Source organism: Mastigoproctus giganteus, chromosome 9 (genome assembly GCF_048544385.1).
Source record: "Mastigoproctus giganteus isolate SK-2022 chromosome 9, ASM4854438v1, whole genome shotgun sequence".
Classification (NCBI taxonomy): Eukaryota; Metazoa; Arthropoda; class Arachnida; order Uropygi; family Thelyphonidae; genus Mastigoproctus; species Mastigoproctus giganteus.
Window position 1 is genome coordinate 188,883,176 of NC_143583.1, and position 25,677 is coordinate 188,908,852.

The 25,677-nt window shown below is 37.9% G+C and overlaps 1 protein-coding gene across 3 annotated transcripts in view; it reads left to right on the forward strand.

Moving 5' to 3' along the window:
• LOC150080960 (G patch domain-containing protein 1) overlaps positions 1-25,677 on the forward strand; it is a 242,313-nt gene that overhangs the window by 64,494 nt on the left and 152,142 nt on the right. For all 3 annotated transcript variants that reach the window (XM_090381880.1, XM_090381879.1, XM_090381878.1), the window contains one exon: positions 15,908-16,114. In XM_090381880.1, coding sequence (XP_090238006.1) covers positions 15,908-16,114 — 207 coding nt within the window. The remainder of the gene's footprint in view (positions 1-15,907; positions 16,115-25,677) is intronic.

Genomic DNA, 25,677 nt, shown 5'->3' on the forward strand with positions numbered 1-25,677 from the left:
TGAGTATTCATTATGAAGTCCCCTCAATTACGAGGATTCGAAAATTAAAGAATTAAAGTTTTTTCCCTTGAGAAAATTGACCAATCACTTGAATATTTTTTGTAAGAATGATCTTCTTCATGATTGTGCAACAAAAGTTAAGCGCAAAGTTAAAGACGTAACTAAATGAGAAAATTGACCAATCACTTGAATATTTTTTGTAAGAATAATCTTCCTGATTGTGCAACAAAAGTTAAGCCCGAAGTTAAAGACGTAACTAAATGCTACAACACAATTTTATCTGAAAAAATACAGCAAAGAAAAAAAAAAAAAAACAAGAATAACTCCAGATTCATTCTTTATTCATACAACTGAAAAATAGTTTAACTTCGATAAACTTTACTTAACCTTACATTGTGCAACATATTATAATAAAAAATGTCTAATAAAATAATTTTCTCATTTTTCAGTTCCTTCATCCATTTTTTTACTATGTACAAAAACAAGTACGCAGTAAACATCACTATATAATATCAGTGTAGCTACACCATAGACAACTCTTAAAAAAAAAAAAAAAACTATGGTAGTAGTGTTGAAAGGCATCATTTCATCTGTATCTCATATTGTGCTCATCCTTCACAACGAGTTGCCATGTATTGCACTATCTCCACTATCTCAAATAAGTAATGCTTCGTGTAGAGAAGACTATTGTTACTTATTCTCGGTGGGCACCACTTGCAAAATGATATGGGATAAGATACTCTGTTATCCACGTACTATTCCTATTAGACTTAGGAAAGCAAAAAAGGTGTAGGAAAGTGATAGTAGGAGAGAAAGAAGAAGAAATGCCATCAAAAGAAGAAAGGGACGATTACTCCCAATCACTGACTGAATTAAATCATTCACAAATCTCTCGAATAAGTAGTGCTTCACTAATAGAGAAGACTGTTGTTACTTATTCTTGGTGGGCACCTAACCGGCACCATTTCAAAGATAATTGTGTTTTCATCGGCGTTTCACCCTGCAATGAAAAGCCAACTATCTTTGAAATGGTGCTGTCTGGGTGGGTGCCCACTGAGAATAAGTAACAACGGTCTTCTCTATTAGTGAAGTGTTACTTATTCGAGGCAGTGCAATACATGGGCAACTCGTTGTGAAGGATGAGCACAATGAGATACAGATGAAATGATGCCTTTCACACTACTACCGTAGTTTTTCTTTAAGAGTTGTCTGTAGTGTATCTACATTGATATTATATAGATATAGAATCTTAAACTCTTAAAATATTATGCCTAGTTTCATTTATTTAAATAATAAACATTACAAAAATTTGGTCCCCATTTTAAGTGGATTTGTTTTAAATGGAATTTTCTGGAACCAATTATCCTCGAATAACAAGGATCCCCTGTAAATTAACAGTAGCCGTAGGCAGAGGTGAAAGTGATTCTTGCACAGCTTCAATTAGATTGAGTAGCAGCCTGGAAAGCAAGGTGCTGGGGATTTCAGGGACTGGTAGGAGTCATCATGGAACAAGTAAATACATAAGCTGTGAGAGGGTAACTAAGAGTAAGAACAGGTGCATGTATACTTGCATGTACTCCAATGCTAGGAATATAGTAAATAAATTCAATGAATTTGAAGTGCTGGTCAAAACATCAAAGGCAGATATTGTTGAGGTGTCACACAGATATAAGGAATGCAGAATTGGAATTTTGGGTGTACAATGTCCACAGAAAGGATAGACAGAATAGGAAGGGAGGAGGGGTTATGTTGTTAGTTAAGAAACACAAAATCTAAGGAAATGCATCCAGTTGACATAGATGGACAGTTCAATGTTGAGTCAGTTCGGTGCAACATATGCATTGGGAAATCAAAAATGAGAGTAGGAGTGTGTTATAGACTTAATAACTGATGAGTACAACAAACAATTGTATAGAGAAATAGTAGGCCAGTAAATCAGAATGTCTTATAATGGGGGATTTTAACTTTCAGATCTTGACTGGAACTTGTGGATTGGTCACTCGCACAACTAGTAAGACTTTTGCGGATTTATTGGATGATTGTTTTCTACAGCAGCATGTTCGAGGGGCAACAAGAGGGAGTAATACTATTGATCTGATTATCAGTAGTGATTATTCATGCATTCGGAATTTGCAGATAGAGGAACCACTCCACTAAGTGGCAGTGATCACGGTGTAGTGATGTGGGATTTACTTAAAGATATATAATTACCATCGGAGTAAAGGGAAGGGTTTTTGCTTTCTTAAAGGCGACTACGGTGGTCTGAGACAGTATTTAAATTCTATAAGGTGGGACCAATTAATGATGTTACCAACAGCAAATTCTAAGTGGAAAGCATTCAAGGAATTAATCTTGGAAGCTGCTGGACTTTTCATACCAACTAAGAAATGCTGTTCAAGGTTTAGGCCCAAATGGATGTCAGATGAATTAATGAGACTCATTTTTTTTTTTTTTTTTTTTTTTTTTGATTTGGTAGTTATTGGCGCATCGGCTTCTGTGGCCATATTGCACCTCCCAAGGTTTTTGCAGTACTTTGATCCAAGCCCGAGGCGGGAATCGAACCCGCGACCTTTGGGTTGCCGGGCAGGTACTTTACCCACTCGGCTAGCCCGGTCGGCTAATGAGACTCATGACAGAAAAGAAAAACGCATGAGATGCATATAAATTATCAGGCGACACAGAAGCCTATGGTAGATATAAGCTAGTCTGTAATCAAGTCACAAAGGAGATTAGGCAAGTGCAGGCAGATTATGAGAAATCTTTGGCAAAGGATGCAAAGAAATACACCAAACACTTCTTTACTTATATGAATTGTAGAAGGAAGGGGATGAATCAGATTAGTCTACTTGATGATCTTGCTCAGATAGGTGACAAACTAAATGAGTATTTTGCATCTACATTCACACATGAAGAATTCTGTAGGGAAGTGGAGGACAGAAGCTTATTAAACTCTAACGGGAGCTAAATCATTTTATAATAATTGAGAGCAAGTGGAGGAGAAATTGGTGAAGTTAAACATAAGAAAGGTACATGACAAAAAATGGGATCTATTGAGTTATATTAAAGGAGGTGGCAAAGGAAGTAAGCAAACCTTTAGCCATAATTATGAGAGCATCCTAGAACTTTGAGGTGATTCCTACAGACTGGAGATGTGCAAATGCCCAATTCACTAAGGGGATCAAAGGGTGACAAGTAATTACAGACCTGTTAGTTTTACTTCTGTTCCTGGGAAAATAATGGAGTCACTGGTTAAAGAAGCATTGCAGGATCATGTAGACAAGACTGCAGTAATAATTCAGATACAGCATTGGGTTTGTTGCCGACCGGGCTAGCCAGGTGGTTAAGTGCCTGGTGCCGCACCTCCTGTTATGGTTGGATTTCACGGCCACGATACACGAAGGAAGCAGGAAAAAACTGGTTCCTTCGTGTATTGCTCACATCATATGAAATAAACAAATAAATTGGGTTTGTTAAGGGCAAGTCTTGTGTGACCAATTTGATTGGATACTATGATGTTGTCACAAAGTAACTGGATGCAAAAAATAATTGTGATATCATATACAGTAGACCCTTGCTAATCCGGTTACAGTTAATCTGGATTGAAATACAAAAAAAATTCTGTTCACAGTTGAATATTGTACTTTGAAAGACACGCGATTTAGGAAGGTAGATGAGTCTTCATTTGTGCAGAGAGAGACGGAACATACATCACATTGTCTTGCGTGTTGTTCAGTCTTGTTGTTGACTCAGAGTCGGATGGGTTATTGCTTATATTGCTTCATTTGTGTACTTCTTTATACATACTTATATATGTATGTAAGTTAACATTTTATATATTATGGGTTTATATAATTGTTGGCTAAACCACAACACCATTGCCTTGTCGAGGTCCTTTTTAGACTATTTCATCATTTTCATAATAGTCATGCCTTTATGCTATCAGATGTGCCCACAAAATCTAATAGTTTCACTTTATTTTTTATGATGTGTATGGTTTGGTTACCAACGTTATAATGGTTCATTGAAGATTTAACGATTGCACAGTTTTCAAATATTTCAATAATTTCAAGTTTTTGTTCAATTGAAAACAACCCTTGCATTTACCCATCATTTTTGCAATTTCTAAACAAAAAAAAGTTTTGACACTCTTGATAAATAAGGAAACAAAATTTGTCTTTTTGTGGTGCGACGAACACAACAATCCATGTGACGCACTAAACAAAACTAAACATTTTTGTTCTCTTTCTATTGTTTTTTTGAGCGGCAGGTGTGAAGACAGCAGGGGTTGAGGGATAATAGGTACATTCATCTCTACATGTCTTATAATGCTGCTTATTATCGCTTATTTACGACTTGCAAAACATCTGTTTATACCCATTCTATTTATCACTTGAATTTTATGATTTCCAGTGGATAAATATTTTTTTAATTTGGAGCCTTGAAGTGTCCTGGTTAATCTGATCCCAGTAAATCGAGAGTCGACTGTACAAATTCTGAGTCTTCTATCAATGGATAAATGTATTGTCTTTTTATAGTTTTTAAATAAAGGCTCTACATATATATATATATATATTTTTTTTTTTTTTTTTGTTGTTATTTTATTATTTTTTTTTTCATTAGCACTATGAAATTTTCTATTTATTTGTGTTCTAAGTTTTTTTGTCTTTTAGGGATATCTTTTGCTTCACTAATCCGGATTATCACTTAATCTGGAGATGCCTCCGTAGCCAGGTGGGAAGGAGCAGCAGTGCGTAGCACACGCTTCTTGATTAGACCGGGGTTCGAGCCTGTCACCACCAAATACGGAGAATGCGGAAAGGTCGGAATGACCACCACATATCCCGGAGCAATATGGCCTTAGTTGCTAATGCTCCTAAAAAAAAAAAAAACTTAATGTGGATGACTTCTCCCCCCCCATTCGGATTAGTGAGGGTTTACTGTACTTGGATTTCAGGAAAGCTTTTGATACTCTTGCACATGGAAGACTACTGTGCAAATTGTAGTAGTATGGCATTAAGGACAAGTTGCTAAAATGGATAAAAGGATGGTTGAGTGGGAGAAGACGGAGAGTGGTAATCAATGGACACTGCTCTTCATAAACTAACGTTATTAGTGGAGTCCTCCCTCCCCAGTGTTTGGTGTTGGGCCCATTGTTGTTTTGGATATTTATCAATGATATTGATGAAGGTATATCAGGCTTAATTTCGAAGTTTGCAGATGACACAAATGTTGGCAGAGCTGTTAATGACAGTATGCTACTGCAACAGGATCTAGAAAAGTTGGGCAGATCGGCTGAGAAGTGGCAACTGAAGGTTAACATTGACAAATACAAAGTACTGCATATGGGTAGCTGTAACTCCAGAGTATCCTACTAACTGTTTGGTAATACATTCAGGGTAAATGAGAATGAAAAGGACCTGGGGGTAATTGTGTAGTCAGATATGAAGTTTTCTGAGCAGTGCTGACAGGCAGCTCATGGGGTCTTGTCAGTGATATACAGGAACTTTGCTAGTAGGGATAAGGAAGTGATTATCCCTTTGTATTGATACATTAGAGAAAGGTCAAAGATCAGGAAGCCATGGATTACAAAGCCACTTTTAAACTTATTGAACAGAGTACTGCAAAAGCCCAGGTTGTACAAGGGAACGAAGAGTATCAGGGTCTAAGCAAAGCCATCAAGTGCTGTTTAAGCCAGGACAAACAGGATTATATCAATTGAAAGTATAAAGAAATCGAATTCCACAACAAACGAAACAACACTAAGAAGATGTTTGATGTAATTAAGTCAAAAGTTCCGACCAAAACTTAATGTAATTAAGGACTCCAAAGGAGACATTTTAAGAGAGGAGAACACAATTAAAGGAAGGTGGAAGGAATACTGTGAGCAGCTCTTCCGAGCACCTGCTGACACTAATGATCTGCCACCCCCTTTTGAACAGTATGATCATGAACCAGTTCCACTAAAGGAAGAAGTCGAAAAAGCCATCAGAGAACTGACGCGTGGCAAGTCACCTGGAATTGATTAAATCAACAGGTGTGAAGGGCACAGAGTTTTTTTCATAAAATAATTGTAAAAATTTGGGAAACAGGACAGAGGCCATCAGATTGGAATAAATCAATTTTCACCCAAAATTTTGTTAAATTACCAAAATTACCAAAAAAAATCTGAAAATTTGCTCAAATTACAGGACTATTAGCCTAATTTCTCAAGCTACCAAGATTCTTCTTAAAATCATATTAAACAGAATCTCAAGTAAACTTTAAGAAATGCCAGAAGAGCAAGCAGGTTTCAGAAGGGGCAGAGGAACCAGAGATCAGATCTTAAGTCTACGGCTGATTATTGAAAAATGCAAAGAATTCAATGTTCCAGTCGTTTTGTGCTTTATAGATTATGCGAAAATATTTGATTGTGTTCAACATGAGAAATTATGGGTTTCCCAATCCGCATAATTCAGCTGATTAAGCTACTGTACCAGGAACAGGAAGGAACTGTGAGAACTAATATGTGAAACAGACTTTTTCACAATAGGTAATGGTATCAAAACGTTTGTATTTTGTCACTTCACCTTTTTAATCTTTATGCCGAAGATATCATGTGTGAAGCTTTGGAAGATTTAGAGACTGCCATCAAAATTGGAGGACTGAAGATAAACAACCTTCGTTATGCAGATAATACTATGCTAATTTGCAATTCTAAGGATCATCTTAGAGAAACTATGAGGAGAGTATATGAAGCAAGTAAGAAAAAAAAGGATTGTTTCTGAATGTGTGTAAAACTAAGATTATGGCGATAATCTCGGTTCCAGTAAAGTGAAGGTTAATGGACAAGGTATCAAAGAAGTTGATGAATTTGATTACTTAGGATCAAGAATAAATAAAAATAATGACATGTCAAAGGATGTAAAGAGACGATGGGCAATTGCTAAAACGTTGGTCGCTGATCTGACAAAATTATGGAGAGATCAAGATCTGCCCCTAAAGATGAAACTGAGAATCATTGATTCATTAATTTTTCCAGTTGCCACTTATGGATGTGAAGGATGAAATCTGAAGAGTTGACAGGAAAAAAATTGAGGCATTTGAAATGTGGTGTTACAGGAGAATACTGCGTAATTCTTACTTGGATCGAAGAACAAATGAGTGGGTATTGAATAAAATTGGCAGGCCTAAAATTCTTCTTCATAGCATAAACAAAAGTAAACTCAAGTTTTTTGGTCATATAGTAAGAAGGGAAAACTTTCTGTTGAAGAATATAATGGAAGGAAAAATCGAGGGGAAAAGGTGCAGAGGAAGACCTGCAACTAGGTGGAAGGATGGGATCAGTGAACTTCTGGGCATGACACTTTGCGATGCCACTCGTAGAGCACATGATTGATGCAGTTGGAGAAATTTGTTGGTGGCCACAACAGCTCCTCAGGGAGCTATGTGACTGGAAGAAGATCCCTTTGTATAAGGCAATGGTCAGGCAACACCTTGAGTACTGTGTACTGGTCTGGAGGCCTCATTTTAGGAAGGATATGGAACTGCTGGAATGGGTACAGAAGTTCATGAGATTGGTTAAGGGGAACAAAGGGTTCCTCTTATTAAAACTTAAAGTTAAAACTTATTAGAACTTAAAAGCCTTTCTTGGTAAGAAAGGCTTTTAAGTTCTGCAAATTGTAGCATCTGGAGATTAGGCTTCTGTGAGGTGATCTGATTGAGGTGTATAAGTCTTTGAATGATTTGAGCAAGCTGAATGCTGATGCGATTCTTCCCTTTGTTCAGATTCACACTAAGGGACATAAATTCAAATCGAGGAAAGACAGTTTCAGAATAGATGTGCGGAAATTCGCCTTTAGCTAGCAAGTGGTTGATTGCTGGAACAAACTTCCAGCTGTCGTTGTAGAAGTTGATAGAGCACATAAATTCAGGGAAAAGCTGGACAAACTTTTGGAGCAAATGGATGGGTGAAATGGGAAGTTTTTTTTTTTTTTTTGGCTGATGCTGTATAAACTTGTTTTCTTGCATCATATGCCACTACTAATGCTAAAGATTGCATGCCACATGTGCCCATAGCAATGAATTCATGTGTGCATGCACAAGTTAGGGAGAATAAAAAATTTTAAATTGCGTAAAAATTTTTAAATATAATTCTCTCTTTTGGTGAGGGTGGGGATTACTAATCCTTGCATAGGGCTGTGCAATTTTGATACTTCATCTATACATAATCACACATGAATTCCCCTTTTATTAGCAGTCAATCTGAATATTGTGCTGCAATAGCCCTTGCAGGTAGCACAGTGATATAAAAACACAAGTGGAAAAGAGCTCAATTCTAATCCTCTCAATGACATGAGGAATTTTTATGAGCCTTTTCACAACATGCAGGCGCCTCCGTAGCCAGGTGGGAAGGAGCAGCAGTGCGTAGCACACGCTTCTTGATTAGACCGGGGTTCGAGCCTGTCACCACCAAATACAGAGGATATGGAAAGGTCAGGGAATGACCACCGCATATCCCGGAGCAATATGGCCTTAGTTGCTAATGCTCCTAAAAACCAAAACAACAACAACATCACAACATGCCTGAGTTAGTTAGTCCCAGCAAGGGTGCTTTTTTTTTTTCCCCCAGAAGCTCTGGTTTCTTGTCCAGCAGACAGGCAAAAATTTACCACAGAACACATGCAATTTACAAGCATAATATATATATATATATATATATATATATGGTGCAATATGGTTTAAGCCCAACAAGATGTTTTGTAATATGTTACCTTTTAAAAGGCGCCTCCGTAGCCAGGTGGGAAGGAGCAGCAGTGCGTAGCACACGCTTCTTGATTAGACCGGGGTTCGAGCCCGTCACCACCAAATACCGAGGATGCGGAAAGGTCAGGGAATGACCACCGCATATCCCGGAGCAATATGGCCTTAGTTGCTAAAGCTCCTAAAAACCAAATAACAAACAAACAAACAAACCTTTTAAAATGACTGATTTTACTGAGCTAACTGGAAACAATTTTTGACAAAAATTTGTGTCAAATTTGTTTTCAGTTATCGTAAAAATAAATAAATAAATAAATTTGCTGTTTATACTCTGAGACAGTCACAAGCTCAGAGGAGTTCAGAAGATAGAGATAATACAGGAAACAGCAGGTGTGATGGTGTACTCCATCATCACACCTGACCACTCGGCTATGGCAGCCATCTAAAGATAAATTTTCTTTTTATATTCCAGAATGGCCATATAGCCAGAGTTCACAAGAGCAAGAGAGAATATTAGCCATAGCACCGTATTTAAATACATATTTAACAGTCAAATGGCTGTTATGGCTTTAAAATCATAGGTTCTGGCTTTGAACCAAACACACAAAATGTTTTAAAAAAATCTTTTGGAGAAGATTTCTATCATTTGAAGACTTTCTGGGGGATTTTCATAGTTTAAAAGTAGCCGCTTGTCCACCAAAGATAATAATTACTCTGGCTGCCCTTTAGCTTCAAAACCAATGATTATGTGTATGTGATCTGGTCAGAAGTGTTTGGTGTTTAACTATCCATGATGTTGCAAATGAAATTGGTATTTCATTTGCAACTATTTGGATTTCTGTTTATATTTGGATAAGACATTCAATTTTAACACATTTGAGAATGTGATGCATTTCAACCTTATTTGTGCCTCACATTCTCAGACAATCCATACAACTACTAGCTCCCACAGGAACTAGTAGTTGTTGGTGACTCTATTGTCAAGGAAACGGGGAACATGATGTGTAAAAAGGATAGGTGGAACAGGACCAGGGTATGTCTGCCAGAGTCAAAGGCTCATGACGTTGTAGAGTGTATATCATCTTTTAAGGGCACGAAAGGTGATATTGTTGTATACGTTGGCACTAATGATATTAAGAGTAGGAGACTGGCGGAATTACTTAACAAGTAGAGGTTACTGTTGAAAAAAAGCCATGAATTAGGATTGAATTTGAAAGTGTCTGCAATTCTGCCCAGACACGGTAGGAGGGAGTATATGATGAGGGCCTTGTCGATCAATTCGGCCCTGGAAAGATTGTGCAAGGCTCGAGGGGTAGAATTTTTTTCAGCCTGGTCTGTACTTGTTAACAGGAGCGATTGCTTCTACAGGGATGAGATACACTTCAATAGAAATGGTGCAAGAATATTTGCTGATGCTATCGAGGCAGTGTTAGGTGGGTTGGAAAACTGCTAGCTTGGGGGGGCGGGGATACAAGGACTAATCGATTAACAGTAGGCAGAGATGAAAGTGATTCTTGTACTGCTTCTATTAGAATGAGCAGCAGCCTGGAAAACAAGATGCAGGATATTTCAGAGACTGCTGGAAGTCATTGCGGTACAAATAAACACATGGGTTGTGTTAGAGTAGCTAAGAATAGGAACAGGTGCATGTATATTTGAGGTATTGCTCAAAACATCAAAGGCAGATATTGTTGTGATATCAGAGATATAGTGTCACACAGATTTAAGGAATGCAGAACTGGAATTTGAGGAGTACAATGTATACAGAAAGGATAGGAAGGGAGGAGGGGTTATGCTATTAATTAGAAACACATAAAATCCAAGGAAGTGAAGCCAGTCGACATCGCTGGACAGTGCAGTGTCAAGTCAGTTTGGTGTGACATAAGCATTGGGAGATCAAAATTGAGAGTAGGAGGGTGTTATAGGCCTAATGATTCTGATGAGTATAATAAGAAACTGTACAGGGAAATAGAGTGGGCCTGTAAATCAGAGAGTCTTATAATGGGGTATTTTAATTTCCCAGATATTGACTGGAATTTGTGGGTTGATCACTCACACACTAGCAAGGCTTATGTGGATTTATTGGATGATTGTTTTCTACATCAGCATCTTAGGAAGGCAACTAGAGGGAGTAATACTCTTGATCTGATTATCAGTAGGTATCCTTCATGCATTAAGAATCTGCAGATAAAGGAACCACTAGGTGGCAGTGATCACAATCTGCTGAAGTGGGATTTACTCAAAGAGGTAACTACCATCTGGGGTAAAGGGAAGGGTTTTTGCTTTCGTAAAGGCGACTACGATGGTCTGAGACAGTATTTAAATTCTATAAGGTGGGACCAACTGATGATGTTACCAACAGCAAATTCAAAATGGGAAGCATTCAAAGAACTTATCTTGGAAGCTACTAGGCTTTACATACCAACTAAGAAATATTGTTCAGGGTTTTAGTTCAAGGTTCAAATATTGTTTTAGCCCTAAATGGATGTCAGATGAACTAGTGAGACATATGGCAGAGAAGAAAAATGCATATAAATTAATGGGTGACATGGAAGCCTATGATAGATATAAGCTGGTCTGCAACCAAGTCACAAAGGAGATTAGGCAGGCAAAGGCAGATTATGAGAAATCTTTGGCAAAGAATGCAAAGAATAACATCAAGGAGTTCTTTACCTATGTAAACTCTAGAAGGAAAGGGATGAATCAGATTGGTCCACTGGATATTGACGGTTCAACTTTTGATGATCCTGCTCAGGTGGCTAACAAACTAAATGAGTATTTTGCATCTACATTCACACATGAGGAGTTATTCAGGCAGGGGAATTCCAGAGGTGAGTTAAACTCTGGCAGTAAACTAGAGAATCTTGTAATAACTGAGAGTAAAGTGGAGGAGAAATTGTTGAAGATAAACACAAGAAAGGCACCTGAGGTGGATGGGATCTATCCAGTTATATTAAAGGAGGCAGCAAGGGAAGTAAGCAAACCCTTAGCCATAATTATGAGAGCTTCTTTGGACTCAGGGGAGGCACCCATGGACTGGAGATGTGAAAATGTGACCCCAATTCACAAAGGAGGATCAAAGGGCGACACGAGTAATTATAGACCTGTTAGTTTAGCTTCTGTTCCATGAAAATTAATGGCATCACTAGTTAAAGAAGCACTGCAGGATCATCTAGACAAGACTTCAGTTATAGCTCGGACACAGCATGGTTTTGTTAAGGGAAAGTCTTGCCTGACCAATTTGATTGGATACTATGATGTGGTCACAAAGGATCTGGATGCAGGGAATAACTTTGATATCATATATTTGGATCTTAAGAAAGGCTTTTGATACTGTTGCACATGAAAGACTGCTGAATAAATTGGAGCAGTGTGGCATTGGAGGCAAATTGCTGCTATGGATAAAGGGATGGTTGAGTGGGAGAAGACAGAGTGGTAATCAATGGACACTGCTCATCGTGGACTAATGTAATTAGTGGAGTCCCTCATGGTTCAGTGTTGGTTCCTGTATTTATAAATGATATTGATGATGGTATATCAAGTTTAATATCCGAGTTTGCAGACGATATGAAGGTTGGCAGGGTTGTTAAGGACACTATTGATAGTACGCTGCTGGAACAGGATCTATAAAGGTTGAGCAGATGGGCTGAGAGGTAGCAAATGAAGTTTAACATTGACAAATGGAAAGTACTACATATGGGAGCAGTAACCCCAGAGTAACATATCAACTCTGTGGTACTACACTGACAGTGGTAGAGAACGAAAAGGACCTGGGGGTAATTGTGCAGGCAGATATGTAGTTTTCTGAGCAGTGAGACAGTCTGCAAGAGTAACTCATGGTGTCTTGTCAATGATATACAGGAATTTTTCTAGCAGGGATAAGGAGGTGATTATTCCCTTGTATAAGGCAATGGTCAGGCCACACCTTGAGTACTGTATACAGGTCTGGAGGCCTCGTTTTAAGAAAGATGTAGAGCTTTTGGAACGAGTATACAGAGAAGCGCAACAAGATTAGTGAATGGAACAAATGGTTGCTCTTGCGAAGAAAGGCTTAAGTTTTGCAAATTACGCTGTCTGGAGACTAGGCACCTGCGAGGTGATCTGATTGAGGTGTATAAAGCTTCGAATGGTTTGAGCATGCTCAATGCTGATGGGATTCTTCCTCTTTCTCAGAATAATCACCCGAGAGGTTATAAATTCAAATTCAGGAAAGAAAGATGTAGAATAGATGTGTTGAAATTTGTCTTTAGCCAGCGGATAGTTGGTTGGTGGAACAGACTTCCATCCCTTGTTGTGGAAGTTGATTGCCTAAATAAATTTAAGGCTGAGCTGAAACAGGAGTGGTTTTTTTTTTTTTTTTTTTTGGTTGATGCTGCATAAGCTTGCTTTCTTGCATCATATGCCTCTACTAATGTTAATGCAATCGCAGAGACCATTTGTGCCCTGAATAATCTTGTTGCTCTTTATTGCACCCATTCCAATCGATTACATCCTTCCTAATATGAGGCTTCCAGACCTGTACACAACTATTTCCTCATACAAGGGGATAATCATCTCCATGCCCTTGCTGGCAAAATTTTTGTATATCATTAACAGAACCATACAAGCTGTCCTAGTAGCCTGTCTGGTAATAAAATTAGTCCACTGTTCAGAGAATGATATTTTGGACTATACAATTTTGTATTAGATCTTTTAGTCTCTTGCTGTTGATACTGCAAAATGGTATATTATTCTGGAATTACTGCTATTCAAATGCAGTATCCTGGGTATATCAGTGTATATGGGAAGATTCTGAAGAGTGGTATTTAAATCTCAACTCCACTTTTTGACCATTTCCTAATTTATTCAGGTCTTCTTGGAGTGGCATATCCTAATTTCTGTCATTAACCACTCTGCTGACCTTTGTATCATGAAACTTAGACATTCAACTTGATATGCCTTCATCAGTATTGTTAATAAGTTTTGAGAACAGAAAGGGGCCCAGTACTGAACCCTGAGGGTTTCTGGTAATAAAGTTAATCCATGAAAAGCCATATCCATTAATAACCACTCTCCATCTCCTGCCACTCAATTAGCAACTGTCATTGCCTGAGCTTGTCATCTGTGGGCTACACGCTTGCATTTGATGAGGTAGAAGACTTATTGGGATAATATGTCCACCACTGCCTCTGCAATTACCAAATATGCTAACTGCCAAGACTATTAGAGAAGCAGAATTCCCAAGGTTTTCTAAATATACTTTGTAAATAATATTTTCTATTACTTAGGTTATTTCAAACTTCATATAAGTTTCATATACTATATTTTTATCTTCACTTTGAATGTTTCTATGTTGCCTGTTTATGAATATAATTGTTTTCCTTATTTTAGTTTTTTAGTATTTGCTTTATCCTGACTGTATTATATATTATTTATAAACTGAGTGATCACTGAATTATGAGCACCCCTATGAAAACTCAATGCAATCCGTTGACAACGTGAGGTACGAAAGTGCACAGTTAGTCGACCTATGTAGCATAGATAAGGTGTCAGTGGTTTAGTAGGTAGTAAAATTCCGAGCATGATGGGTAAAAGGAAGGATTTATTAGATTTTGATAAAGGACAGATTGTGGGAGCTCGACGAGCTGGTGCCTCGATTTCCCAAGCGGCTAAACTGGTGGGGTGTTCGAGAGCCGCCGTTGTTAAAGTGTACTAGGTCTGCCGTCAAAATGGTCAAACAATGGCAAAACTGCAAAGGTCAGCGAAAGGTTGATGTTAGAAGTGAGTGCCGGGTCCGATGACTTGTACAGGCGAACAGGAGCAGCACTTTTGAAGAGTTGACTACCCAATACAACATGGGCCAACCTGGAACAATATCTGGTATGACCATGCGTCACACACTCGCACATATGGGCTTTACCAACAGACAACCCTACAGCATCCTCTCCTAACCAAAGTTCATTGGCGTAAAAGACTTGCCTGGTGCAAAGAGTGTGCAAGTTGGACGTTAGAAGACTGGAAGAAGGTGTGCTAGTCGGATGAGTCACGTTATTTACTCCACACCGTGGATGGTCATGTACGGATTTGGTGTCGACAACATGAGGATCTTCATCCATCATGCATGGTATCAAAAGTGCAGGACGGTGGAGGCGGTTGTATGGTGTGTTTCACTGGCAGGAACTTGGACCCCTGGTGCATGTGTAACAATGTATCATTGGTCTCCACTGTTGTCAACTGCTTGGTAACTGTGTACACTCTGCTGTGTTACTCTTTTTCCTGAATGTGGTGTCTTCCAGGATGACAATGCGCCGAGCCATCGGTTACTTGACATGCAGGAATGGTTTGAAGAACACAGTTCTGACTTCCAGCATATCAATTGGCCTTCGAACTCCCCTGATATCAATCCCATAGAGCACTTGTGTGACACTATGGAAAAGCATATCAGGTATCTGGATACATCAATCACCTGCATACCTGCATTGCTAGCTGCATTAAACACAGCTTGGTTGGCCATACTTCCTGAACACTTCCGACATCTTGTTGAATCAATGCCATGTCGGTTAGTTGATGCACTGAGGGCAAAAGAAGGATCTACGAAGTATTAGGTAGGTGGTCATAATTCAGTGATCACTCAGTGTGTAATATAATATGTAAAATTATAATATCTATGTTATATTACATATATATTTTTTATTTTGTTAAAACATTGTATCTACTCCATGTCTTTCCATTTATTTGAGAAAAATGGCTAAATTTATCAAAAAAAAAAAATTGCATGCACATGCTCGCATGATGCACACAAACTTGTATTATTATATGTGTGAAAAATTTGTATATGAAAATTTGAATATAGAATACCACATTCAACTTATCCATATAGTTTATAAAGATAGTCATTTCTAAGTGTAACGAAATATATCTTCAGATGCAATTGGCTGATAAGTGACTCAACAGTCACTAAACAAATATAATTTATACACAATAAAACTGAAGTAGAAAACTTTCTTGAACCCAAAACTATTTACAGAGGAAGAGTGCCGAGGGCTGTCTTTTACCCTTTGTCCTACTAGTTACCTTTAAAAAAATTGCACTTAGTCTTCTTTTATAAATAGTTTTGAGGTTAAAATAATTTGTTTATTTTTTTATTCATTATATTTTTACATTTTTCATTACATATAATTATACTAAGGAAGATGATCCACATGCATCAAGTTTCACTTTTGCTCCAGATGATGTTGACTGCCTTCCGTATACCCAAAAAGATAATTTTCATGGCATTGGATACTCAGGATTAAGTACTGCTTCAGTCTTAACTGCACCAGTTAATTTATTTGAACCAACAGCAACAAGAACTACCTTAGGGAAGAGCAAGAAAAAATTGGTAATCGCAGGGCAGGTACGAACTTAGGATTTCAAATTTGTGGTTTGATAGTTATAAACAATATGGTTCAGAATAAGGTAGCCCAAAGTACTTTTATTTAATCTGATGTTTTTTTGAAACCTAGGTTCCCATATTGACAAAATCATTTCATTTCATGAACAATTTGATTACAGTGATGATGTGATTATACTTTTAGTTGACAGTAATAAATGTCTGCCCTCATCCTTAGTAAAACAGGTACTATGTAAGTGTCTTCTAGAAAAGTTCATTTGCTTGCTTTCAATCCGGGAAATTTGTTTTTTTAAGTGTCATAACAGCTGCATGTGACATTAATTGCATATTTTGAAAAAAATTATCTGTGACGTTGAGAATCTACAGGTAAAAGACCTACTGTGTGGTAGTGATCACAGTGTACTAATGTGGAATTTAATTAAAGACATAACTACTGTCAAGGGTAAAGGCTTGACATAAGGGTGACTACAGTGGTCTCATACAGGTTTTAAATTCTGTGTAGTGGACCCAACTGATGACATTACCAACAACAAATTCTAAATGAATTTGCTGTTTCATTTAGAATTTGCAAATTCTAAATGAAAGCCTAGCATAGAAACTGCTAGGCTTTTCATACCAACTTAGAAATACTGCTCAAGGCTGGCTTAGATGTAAAGGGATGTCAGATGAACTACTGAGACACATGGCAGAGAAGAAAAGTGCATGAGATGCATATAAATTATCAGGTGATACAGAAGCCTGTGGTAGATATAAATTAGTCTGTAATCAAGTCACAGAAGACTTGATTACATTACCAACCAATTACATTACCAATGAGAAGTCTCTGGCAAAGAATGCAAAGAAAAGCAGCAAAGACTTCTATGCTTATATTAACAGTAGAAGGAAAGGGTTGAGTCACATTAGGCTACTTTATGTCAGTGGCTTAACTGTTGACCCTGCTCAGGTTGCTGACAAATTGAATAGGTATTTTGCGTCTGTAGCATTAGCATTAGTAGAGGCATTTGATGCAAGAAAGCAAGCTTATGCAGCATCAGCCAAAAAAAAAAAAAAAAACCCACTTCCACTTCACCCCTCTGTTCGTTCAAAATACCTGTCCAGCTGAGCCTTAAACTTATTTAGGCTATCAACCTCCACCACAAGGGATGGAAGTCTGTTCCACCAACCAACCACCCGCTGGCTGAAGGCAAATTTCCGCACATCTATCCTACATCTGTCTTTCCTCAATTTGAATTTATGCCCTCTCAGGTGATTTTTCTGAGCTAGAGGAAGAATCCCATCAGCATTGAGCATGCTTAAACCATTCAAGGCTTTATACACCTCTATCAGATCACCTCGCTGGTGCCTAGTCTCCAGACACTGTAATTTGCAAAACTTAACCCTTTCTTCGTAAGAGCACCCCTTTGTTCCATTCACTAATCTTGTTGCCCTTCTCTGTACTCGTTCCAGCAGCTCTACATCCTTCTTGAAATGAGGCCTCCAGACCTCTATACAGTACTCTAGGTGTGGCCTGACCATCGCCTTATACAATGGAATAATCACCTCCTTATCCCTGCTGGAAAAATTCCTGTATATCATTGACAATACTCCATGAGCTACTCTTGCAGCCCGTCTGCACTGCTCAGAGAACTTCATATCTGCCTGCACAACAACCCCCAAGTCCCTTTCATTCTCTACCACTGTCAGTGTAGTACCACAGAGTTGATACGTTGCTCTGGGGTTGCTGTTTCCCATGTGTAGTACTTTACATTTGTCAATGTTAAACTTCATTTGCCACCTCTCAGCCCATCTGCTCAACCTTTCCAGATCCTGTTGCAGCAGCATAGTGTCAGTAGTGTCCTTGACAACCCTGCCAACCTTTGTATCGTCTGCAAACTTGGACATTAAGCCCGATATACCATCATCAATATCATTTATAAATACAGAAAACAATAATGGACCCAACACTGATCCCTGAGGGCCTCCACTAATAACATCAGTCCACGATGAGCAGTGTCCATTGATTACCACTCTCTGTCTTCTCCCCCTCAACCACCCCTTTATCCATAGCAGCAATTTGCCTCCAATGTCACACTGCTCCAATTTGTGTAGCAGTCTTCCATGTGCAACAGTATCAAAAGCCTTTCTAAGATCCAAGTATATAATATCAAAGTTATTCCCTGCATCCAGTTCTTTTGTGACTGCATCATAGTATCCAATCAAGTTGGTCAGGCAAGACTTCCCCTTAACAAAATGCTGTGTCTGAGCTATAACTGAAGTCTTGTCTAAATGATCCTGCAGTGCTTCTTTAACCAGTGCCTCCATTAATTTTCCTGGAACAGAAGTTAAGCTCAGAGGTCTATAATTACTTGTGTCAGCCTTTGATCCTCCTTTGTGAATTGGGGTCACATTTGCACATTTCCAGTCTATGGGTACCTCCCCTGAGTCCAAGGAAGCTCTCATAATTATGGCTAAGGGTTTGCTTACTTCCTTTGCTGCCTCCTTTAATATAACTGGATAGATCCCATCCACCCCGGGTGCCTTTCTTGTGTTTATCTTCAACAGTTTCTCCTCCACTTTACTCCCAGTTATTTCAAGATTCTGCAGCTTACTGCTAGAGTTAAATACACCTCTGGCATTCCCCTCGCTGAATAACTCCTCATGTGTGAATGTCGATGCAAAATATTCATTTAGTTTGTTAGCTACCTGAGCAGGATCATCAACACTTGACCCATCAATATCAAGTGGACCAATCTGATTCATCCCCTTCCTTCTAGAGTTTACATAAGTAAAGAACTCTTTGCTGTTTTTCTTTGCATCCCTTGCCAAGGATTTCTCGTAATCTGCCTTCGCCTGCCTAACCTCCTTTGTAACTTGGTTGCATATCAACTTGTATCTATCATAGGCTTCTGTGTCATGTGTTAATTTGTATGTATCCCATGCATTTTTCTTCTCTGCCATATGCCTCATTAGTTCATCTGACATCCATTTTGGCCTAAACCTTGAACAATATTTCTTAGTTGGTATGTAAAGCCTAGTAGCTTCCAAGATAAGTTCTTTGAATGCTTCCCATTTTGAATTTGCTGTTGGTAACATCATCAGTTGGTCCCACTGTATAGAATTTAAATACTGTCTCAGTCCATCGTAGTCGCCTTTACGGAAGCAATAACCCTTCCCTTTACCCCTAATGGTAGTTACCTCTTTGAGTAAATCCCACTTCAGCACACTGTGATCACTGCCACCTAGTGGTTCATTTATCTGCAGATTCTTAATGCATGAAGAATCACTGCTGATAATCAAATCAAGAGTATTACTCCCTCTAGTTGCCTCCCGAACATGCTGATGTAGAAAACAATCATCCAATAAATCCACAAAAGTCCTGCTAGTGTGTGAGTAACCAGCCCCCAAATTCCAGTCAATATCTGGGAAATAAAATCTCCCATTATAAGACACTCTGATTTACTGGCCCACTCTATTTCCCTGTACAGTTCCTTATTATACTCATCAGAGTCATTAGGCCTATAGCACACTCCTACTCTCAATTTTGATCTCCCAATGTTTATGTCACACCAAACTGACTCCACACTGCACTGTCCAGCGATGTCGACTGGCTTCACTTCCTTGGTTTTTATGTGTTTCTTAACTAATAGCATAACCCCTCCTCCCTTCCTATCCTGTCTATCCTTTCTGTAGACGTTGTACTCCCCAAATTGCAGTTCTGCATCCCTTATATCTGTGTGACACCACGTCTCTGATATCCCAACAATATCTGCCTTCGATGTTTTGAGCAATACCTCAAATTCATCAAATTTATTTACTAAACTCCTAGCATTGGTGTACACGCAAGTATACCTGCACCTGTTTCTATTCTTAGCTACCCTAACACAACCCATGTGTTTACTTGTACCGCAATGGCTCCGAGCAGTCTCTGAAATACCATGCATCTTGTTTTTCAGGCTTCTGCTCATTCTAATAGAAGCAGTGCAAGAATCTCTTTCACCTCTGCCAGTGGCTACTGTCAATCTATTGGTCTTTGTCTCCCCCCAAGCTAGCAGTTTTCCGACCCACCTAACACTGCCTCGATAGCATCAGCAAATATTCTTGCACCCTTTCTATTTAAGTGTATCCCATCCCTGTAGAAGCAATCTCTCCTGTTAACAAGTACAGTCCAGGCTGAAAAAAATTCTACCCCTTGAGCCTTGCACAATCTTTCCAGGGCCGAATTGATCGACAAGGCTCTCATCATATACTCCCTCCTGTCGTGTCTGGGCAGAATTGCAGACACTTTCAAATTCAACCCTAATTCTCGGCTTTTGTTCAACAGTGACCTGTACTTGTTAAGTAATTCTGCCGGTCTCCTACTCTTAATATTATTAGTGCCAACGTGTACAACTATATCACCTTTTGTGCCCTTAAATTTATTTTCACATGAGGGATTTTTAAGGAGAGGGGGATGCCAGAAGTTTATCAAACTCCACTGGAGAGCTAAATGACTTTGTGATAACTGAATGGAATCTATCCAATCATATTAAGGGAAGTGGCAATGGCAGTAATCAAACCTTGAGCCATAATTATGATAGAATTCTTGGATTAAGGGGAAGATCCCTATGGACGGAGGTGTGCTAATGTATCCTCAATTCATAAAGGGCGATCCAAAGGTGACATGAGTAATTACAGACCTGGCAGCTTCACATCTGTTCCAGGGAAAAATAATGAAATCATTAGTTAAAGAAGTAATGCAGGACCATCTCGACAGGAATGCAATTATACTGCAGTCAAAACATGGATTTGTTAAGGGACAGTCTTGTCTAACCAGTCTGATAGGTTATTATAATGCAGTGACCAAGGAACTGGATGGAAAGAATAATTTTGATATCATATACTTGGATTTCAGGAAGGCTTCTGATACTGTTGCATGCTGCTGTATATTCTTAATTGGTTAAAAATTACCTAAACAATTCCCCCCCTTTCTGTATACCATTTAACTTTGTTATTGAATAATCCTTTTCGCGGGTCTACAATATCTTTACTGGTGAGAGTTTTGTGTTAAATTTTCTAATAAAAATGCTTTGATTTTCATTTTTATAACATCTTATTTTCATAACTGCATATTCTACCAATTCTAATTTTTTAAAATTACATTTTGATATGTGTTTTGTGTGTTCATCTGTACATGTTTCCCATTTGTACCCATCTCACCTATGAATATATTTCTTCACATTTACAAGTAAGTATTAGTCTGGAAATACTGAACACTTTTTTGTTTTTTATTTATCTAACTATTCTGAGTAAATTAAAAAATATAGATGGAATCTATAACAAAATACAGTGGGACATTTTGATAAGAAGGATGTGAATATACAATACATACTTAGGGGGTTAAGGGGAAAAAAGAGATCTCTTCTATTTATAGAATTATCACTTGTTGTACATGGTACATTAAAACCAGAGTTTTGGAATTCAACGGCTGATCTTTTAGTAAACGAATGTCACTGTTCTGCATTTACTGTCTTGAAAAGAACAATGAGCATTATTTTTTAAAATAAGTTAAAAGACTGAATCATGAATATATATATATATATATATATATATATATATATATATATGCCAAAATTGTGGCATTCTTACTATTATGTGCCTTTTCTAAATTGCTACCACCTTTATAATCCAAGTATGATTTAATATGAATTTCACCCCATCAGGGAATCATTACATTCTAATGGGCTATTATCTTTCTTTATATATATATATTTATAATTATTGATAAAAAATAAAGAAAGAAAGTTAAAACGACAATAACTGTAACTAATATGTAAATAATATTTATGAGTAAATGCAGTTGCAAGCAATCATGCAATACACCCATAATGTCTATAATATTAAGGATAATATAAAGAACCATTGGAATAAGTAAATCAATCCAATAATAATACCATCAGGGATCTAAGAAAACACAAAAAAAAAAAAAAAATTATCGTTTTTTACCAACAATCTAGATGACTTCAACTGGGGCCGACCACCCAGAATGAAGGCAAAAAATGACAAGAAGTTCTCTGTTTCTGTGATGATCAATATATGCTAAGTAATTTAAATCTAACCAAATATAAGCCAGTATAGGCCGGATGTAAATCGAATATAAATAAATCGAAAGAAGATAATAAAAGTTAAAAAAATTTAGAAATATTAGAATCAAAGGTAAGAAATATAAGTAAAATATAAATATAAGCATATATTAATCATCGTTGACCCGACAGAGAACGTAATTTAATGATTACAATAAGATTAAATATATAATACATACTACATATTGACCGTATCTAGGACATAATGTAATAGTCGTCAAAATAATATGTGGTGCCCCCTATGTGATGGATACGGTAAAAATAAATAATTAAATTAATGCATAGAGAAACATGCAGATAGTAAGAAGAAAAACTAAAGGAGTAGGAATAATAGAACCTGAACTCCATAAAGGCGAAAAATAGTGGTATAGATAAGAAATAGTTTCTCCTACGTCCTCGGATTGCCCTAATAATTTCGGAGAAATAAAAGTAAAGAGTGTAGGACAGTTTAAAGACATTACAAGATATAAGTTGTGGCTCGGGTATGCCCGGGATCACAAACCCGTTCCTATAGTAGGACCCTGAGCTGAATTTGCATGTTATCTCAGCGTGAACTTAAGTAAATTTAAATGAATTTAACTATATATATTAAAAAAAAAAAAAAAAAAAAAAAAAAAAATGATACACTGTAATTTGCAAGCCGGTGGGTACAAGTAATATATGCTTATATTTATATTTTACTTATATTTCTTACCTTTGATTCTAATATTTCTAAATTTTTTTAACTTTTATTATCTTCTTTCGATTTATTTATATTCGATTTACATCCAGCCTATACTGGCTTATATTTGGTTAGATTTAAATTACTTAGCATATATTGATCATCACAGGAACAGAGAACTTCTTGTCGTTTTTTGCCTTCATTCTGGGTGGTTGGCCCCAGTTGAAGTCATCTAGATTGTCGGTAAAAAACGATAATATTTTTTTTTTTTTTTTTTGCGTTTTCTTAGATCCCTGATGGTATTATTATTGGATTGATTTACTTATTCCAGTGGTTCTTTATATTATCCTTAATATTATAATATATATATATATATATTTATATCTGATAATTAAAATAAATATGATATTTAAGATAATGATAGCTCTAATGATAGCTACATAGCCATATTTATGTATTTTTATTACTTTTACCTCACATAATATATATATATATATATATATACAGGCAACCCCTGCATAACATGGTATTTCTACAACACGGTTTCGCTCTAATTCTCTAACTGTGTTATATTGATAAATTGAGGCAATTTATCAATATAACACAGAGAATTGCGGAAAACCTCGCATAACACTATTTTTGAGCATTTGTGCAGGGAACCTGCTATTATGTTGGATGTAATTTTTCAACATTTCCATTCTTTTTTGTGAATCGCCACTGTTGACTTACTAGTCGTTATGCAAAAAAAAATAAATTAATTAATTAAAAAAAAAATTATTGGGAAATTCCCGATGTTAGGTTCTGTTCTATTGAACTTGTGGAAAAATCTAGATTTCAAAGTTTTATTACAATTAAATAACGTGCCAAGCCATCCAAAAGAATTAGAAGTCATCCAAATGTTGAAGTAATGTTCCTACCACCTAATTGTCACAGACATTCTCTCAGATATACCAGACAAGCTTTACTTGCTACCTGGGAGTCTAACACGCTGATGGGACTGATATTTGGGTGACACTCAAGTCAAGTGGACCCAATTTCAGCAAAGTCCGGACAGCCAGATCCTCTGCTTGCACCTTCATGACGGTAGATTGTTAGTAATCCTGGGTATAACGGGTATAACCCCCATGCACAAGCACACTGTGGGTAACCATCCAGGTGTGAACCAATGTAAGCAGAGGTCAAGGTGTGGCACTCACACCACATGGAGAAATGCCGCCCCTCTGTGTTACCAGGCAATACTAGGTGGTAGATGACTCTCATCAACTGGTGCAATACCACCACTTTGCTTATTGGAGGCTTGAAGTGGTGGAACCCATGTTTAGTCTCTGGAGCTAAGTTCCGGTCAACACTTCCCCATCTTTTCCATCATGCAGTACGACGGATAACTTTTGAGGTTATGATGAACATCATGGAGAGATCCAATTTTCCTTACATATCGAGGATACAGCTCTAAAATGGTGTTTGCAGGCTGGCTGCTAGTTAGTTCACCGGACCAAACCTGTTGGTAACTCTTTAGGAGGCTTCCGGATCAGCTAGTGTATAATCTTGCTACCTCTACTCTGGCGCCTCCGTAGCCAGGTGGGCAGGAGCAGCAGTGCGTAGCACATGCTTCTAGATTAGACCAGGGTTCGAGCCCGTGAGCTACCAAATACAGAGGATGCGGTAAGGTCAGGGAATGACCACCGCATATCCCTGGAGCAATATGGCCTTAGTTGCTAATGCTCCTAAAAACCAAATAACAACATAACAACAACTACCTCTACTCTGCCAGATAGTGACTGGAGGGAGTCCAAGTAGTGTGTATGCGGGGGGCATTGTCAAGGCCACGTTATGTCAAGGATCTGGGTATATTCTTATCATGTGTATGCCATATCCAAAAATTTCATTTCTTCATACAGCATGTCCCCACTTTTTCTTGCCGACCGGGCTAGCCGAGTGGGTAAAGTACCTGCCCGGCAACCCAAAGGTCGCGGGTTCGATTCCCGCCTCGGGCTTGGATCAAAGTACTGCAAAAACCTTGGGAGGTGCAATATGGCCACAGCAGCCGATGCGCCAACAACTACCAAATCAAAAAAAAAAAAAAAAAAAAAAATCACTTTTTCTTACTGTTGAATACACTATGAATTGTCAAACTAATAGAGTAAGCTTATCTGCGAAAAGATCTAAACCTCCCAAACACTTCCTAGTTCATTTCAACAAATATACGTGGTCTCAGTTCTAATCTCAACAATGTCCATTTCCACTTGCAATCTGCCAAACCCCAGATACTTTTTCTGTCAGAATCTCAGTTATTGGTTGATTCAACTGCTACTCATCTCAGTTGCCCAGATTTTTCACTGTATGATTCCTTTCGCCTCAAAGGCGAAAGGAATCATACAGTGAAAAACTTGTACTTGTGCATATCTCCATTCCGATATTCCCTGTCAGAGACTTAATAATTTGGAATCTCCTCTTTTCAATCTTCTCTGGCTTAAAATCTCTCTACCTCATTCTCTCAAATTCATCTGTTGTGTCTACTGCTCTCCCAACTCCACTAATCACTTGGAGCTCTTTGACTTCCTCTCTTTGCAACTTGACTTTCTTCAGTTCAACTTTCCTAACAGTGAGGTGATTTTAATGTTCAAAACTCCAGCTGGCTTCCGTTTTCTAGTCACACTGACCCAGCTGGTCGAGATGCTGAGGTTTTGCATTTACTAATGACCTCAAACAGATAGTTCATTTACCTACCAGAATACCGACAATTCTAACCGTACAACCAACACGCTTGATCTTTTTCTCACAAACAACCCTTCTAAGTACACGGTCGA